This window comes from Vigna unguiculata, chromosome 10 (assembly GCF_037176805.1).
Source record: "Vigna unguiculata cultivar grain cowpea cultivar isolate G323 ecotype 2 chromosome 10, ASM3717680v1, whole genome shotgun sequence".
Taxonomy (NCBI): domain Eukaryota; kingdom Viridiplantae; phylum Streptophyta; class Magnoliopsida; order Fabales; family Fabaceae; genus Vigna; species Vigna unguiculata.
In genome coordinates this window covers 45916518-45920378 of record NC_140801.1, presented here as the reverse complement: position 1 = coordinate 45920378, position 3861 = coordinate 45916518, and the positions used below count along the sequence as shown (strand labels likewise).

The following is a 3861-nucleotide window of genomic DNA, read 5'->3' as shown; positions in this document are numbered from 1 at the left end:
CTCTGTATGCTTGATTTGGGTTGAAAAACATGGTTGTACAGTGAAGAACAGTGGCGAGACCTGTTAATCTCGCCCAAGCGAGTACCTCTCGCCTAGGCGAGATGAAACAGGGAGCTCGCCTAAGTTTTTTGCGCGAAACGTCGCCCGGGCGGCTCGCTCAATTTTTGAGCGAGCAGGCAACTCGCCCAAGCGAGAGGGATCTCGCTTAAGCGAGATCCCGTGTTGCCCATGCCCTTGTTTTTGGCGCTCTCGCCTAGGCGAGGGGGAGGCTCGCCTGAGCGAGCAGGTCTCGCCTGAGCGAGACCCCTCAGCCTGAGCGAGATGCTGGGCGAGACCGTGCTGTGTTTTGGTTGTTTAATGTTTCCCGAATGAACCATGTTGGCTGAGTATGATTGTGTGATGATGGACATGTATATAATGGAGCATGAAACATATATTTGGCATGATTCATGAATTGTGGATGAATGGATTAGTATGAGACTTGGCATGAGAAATAAATGAATGGGTGGTTTGAAATTAAAGGAACATGGTGTTGTCATGAGATGAGACCCTAGACTCATGGGACGGTGATGATCAGAGGTATGGATTCACAATGTGAGGCGTATGAGGAATAGATCTCATGGACGAGTATGAGGTTGTAAATATGTTATCGATATTCTCCTAATGTTGTTTTATGAATGTTGGTCCGTGTCAGCGTGTAATTCCTTGGGGTCTCTCGGTGAGACCTCTGGGGTTGCGCTTCAGTGGTCGGGACGTAATTCCATGGCCCCTGCTAGTGGGTGTTCATGGTGGTGCCCCATCTGTATAACTAGGTAAGGATTCAAGGTAAGGTTGCATCCTGACGCTCCGAGGAGTCAGTTAGTCTCACTTAGAGCGGACTGACTCTTGTGGTGGGAGTAGCAGGAGGCCTGAAACTCATTAAGGGCTAACCTTGTGGTGGGAGAGATTTTTGATTCATCGTAACACTGGTAATACATAGCTCAGGATCGAGCAGCTCAGGGTCGAGCAGGGGTATCCACCACAAGTGCAAGCATCCGCTGAATCCGACCGAGTTATACGTATCCGGATGAGTCGAGTCGAGTCGTAGTGTATTGAATGAAGAGTCATAACATGTTTGGTTGCTATGTGGATGAGATGATGAGAATATATTTGATTGCATGTTGAATATGTCGATTGGCTCTAGCTTACCCGTTTTGTTGCATGGTTGTGATGTATGTGGCTGTTCTCTCTTGCGATGATCATCAACTTGGTTGATGGGAGCAGATGGGCGAGGTTCTCATGGGCAACAAGGGAATGGCGACTCCGCTACTTAGCCATCTGGGCTAGATCTTGAACGTCTTTCTTTCATGTTTCTTAGGGCTATGGCCCCTGTATTCGTGGTTATTAGTTTGTAAACTTTTAGTTAAACAGCTATCCTGCTTTTGTTGGCATCGTGGTGTGCCTAGTTTTGTAGGGGTGATGTTGGGAACCCCAGGACTGCGTTATTATGCTATCTTATGTGTGGCGTTTCCTTTAATTGCGTTTATAAATTAAATGGGACGTTAAAAAAAACATGATGGGGATTTAGTTAATGTAAAAAGATATACTTGAACAGTAAAAATATCTAATTTGGAAAAAAAAAACACACACTTACAGATTTTGCTATTCTAAATAGAATAATGAATCCACATTCTAAATGTTTATAGACATACTTAATAAATTTAAATAATGTTCCAAAACAAAATAAAAATTCCATCTATTTTAAGGTATTGTATATGTTTATAAAATATTTTGTCGAGAGAGATGGTCTGACATATTTTAATATTTCTAAGTCGAATGTATAGTTGAAACTAAAGTTAACATAATCTGTAATTTATCAATGTATTAGTTTGGTTATAACATATTATTTAATCTCAACCTTTTTAATACCATTTAAAAAGATAAGTTTGATCTTATGCTTATATTCATGCTCAGTAATATTTGAATCAATTATAATATTAAGCAATAAAATTTAGTAAGATGAAACATAAAGAAGGTATCTTCTATGTTAAATTCAAATTCAAATTCAAATTATCTTATTATTATTATTATTATTATTATTATTAATTTAGATGGAAAGCATTGATATTTTATTTTTTTCAGCACCTGGTTCTATATTTTCTCTTTCGGTCTTTGATAATCGATAATTTCAATTGACTTTTTTATAAAAAAAATTATATTAAGTGTTTTTTTTTTTAGTATTTTCATTTAAGTATATGAGTGTTGTTTATGTTTTTTTTTCTTTCAACTCAATTTTTTCCTTATTTTCTCTCACTCAATCAACTTCTTTATTTATATCTCTTTTAAAAATAAGTTAAAAAAATAAAAAATTAATCGATAAGTTATTGATAATAAAATAAAATAATATTATATTTAAATAAAATAAAAATATTTTAAATATTCAATAGAATAATTTTTCAATATGAATTAAATTAAAAAAATACTTATTAAAATACTTAAAATTTAATTATAAGAATATAAGATGTTCTTATGTTATCACTAATATTAAAAGAAAAATGTTACTAGTAAATAAGCGATATAAAATTTTATATCCAAAATTTTAATATACTTATTATTAGTCTTTACAAAATGGACGGGCTGATGGGCTGAAGGCCCAGCCCGCCAGAGGTCCGATGCCGTTCTCGTCTAACTATAGTTCTTAATTCTCACCGACTCTCTGCATGCATTTCCATTCCTTTCGGTAACTCACCAACACGAGAACTAAGAACTATGGCGGATGCAATTCCGCTCCCTCACGCCACCCAACCATTGAAGCAAATCGCCATCGACTACACTCCCGAGGCCTGTTCCCACTGTGCCATCTCCGACACCATCACCCTCACCTACGACATCCGTGGCGGCGCGCGGTGGCGCACGCCCATGCGCTTCCACTCGGGCACCTTCTCCGCTCTCATCCAGTGCCCCGGCGGCGACACCAACGGTCTCAACTTCAACCTCTACCTCTCCTCCCTGGAGGGCGACAAATCCCAGGACGAGATCGACTTCGAGTTTCTGGGCCGCAACAGGACCCTCGTACAAACAAACTTCTTCTGTGGGGGCGCGGGGGACAACGAAAGGATCCACCATCTGGGATTCGACGCCTCCGAGGGGTTCCACGAGTACGCCATCGCGTGGGGGAGCGACGCGATCGAGTGGCGCGTGGATGGAGGGGTGGTTAGGAGGGAGGAGAGGAAGGAGGGAAAAGCTTTCCCTGAGAAAGCTATGTTTTTGTACGCTTCGATTTGGGACGCTAGTGGGATCGCGGAAGGGAAGTGGTGTGGGAAGTACTCTGGAGCTGATGAGCCTTATGTTTGTGTATATAAGAACATTCATGTTCCTGTTGGCACTGCTGTTGATGATGAGTGAGTTGTGTTTTTTGTTGTGACTGTGAATCTTGTGGGTTTATGTTCTTGTCTTTTCTTCAAGTGATGTTTTGTTAATGGAGAATGTGAGAATGTGGTGATTTAAGTTCTTTGGGGTGTTTGGTTAGGGATTCACTTACGAGTGAAAAATAATAATTATCAAAGTAATTTCCGTTTAAATTTAAATCACTGTTGAAAACTAAAAATGGTTAAAAGTAATAATCAAGCATGAAACCTAACATGTTTAAATCTTTACCTAGGCCAACTTCAGGTAGTAAGTTCAACAATGGTCAATCAGCTATGCAAACCAAAGTGTTCAACTTGTTGGTGAAGCCCCTAAAATGGGACTTTTCCCCAACCTTATGATTTTGATTGGTTACACGGAAATAAATTCTGTGTTTTTCTGGACATTATACATTTTGTGAATATTCTTTCCATGGGAAACAATTTGTATGACATGAGAAAGACCTAATTATGGTTT

General features: G+C 39.4%; 1 protein-coding gene across 1 annotated transcript; it reads left to right on the top strand.

The window, feature by feature from the left end:
• The first annotated feature begins 2748 nt into the window (after positions 1-2748).
• LOC114165556 (putative xyloglucan endotransglucosylase/hydrolase protein) lies at positions 2749-3384 on the top strand. The gene has a single exon (XM_028050147.2). The coding sequence runs from the start codon at positions 2749-2751 to the stop codon at positions 3382-3384; it is 636 nt and encodes a 211-aa protein (XP_027905948.2).
• The last annotated feature ends 477 nt before the right edge of the window (positions 3385-3861 follow it).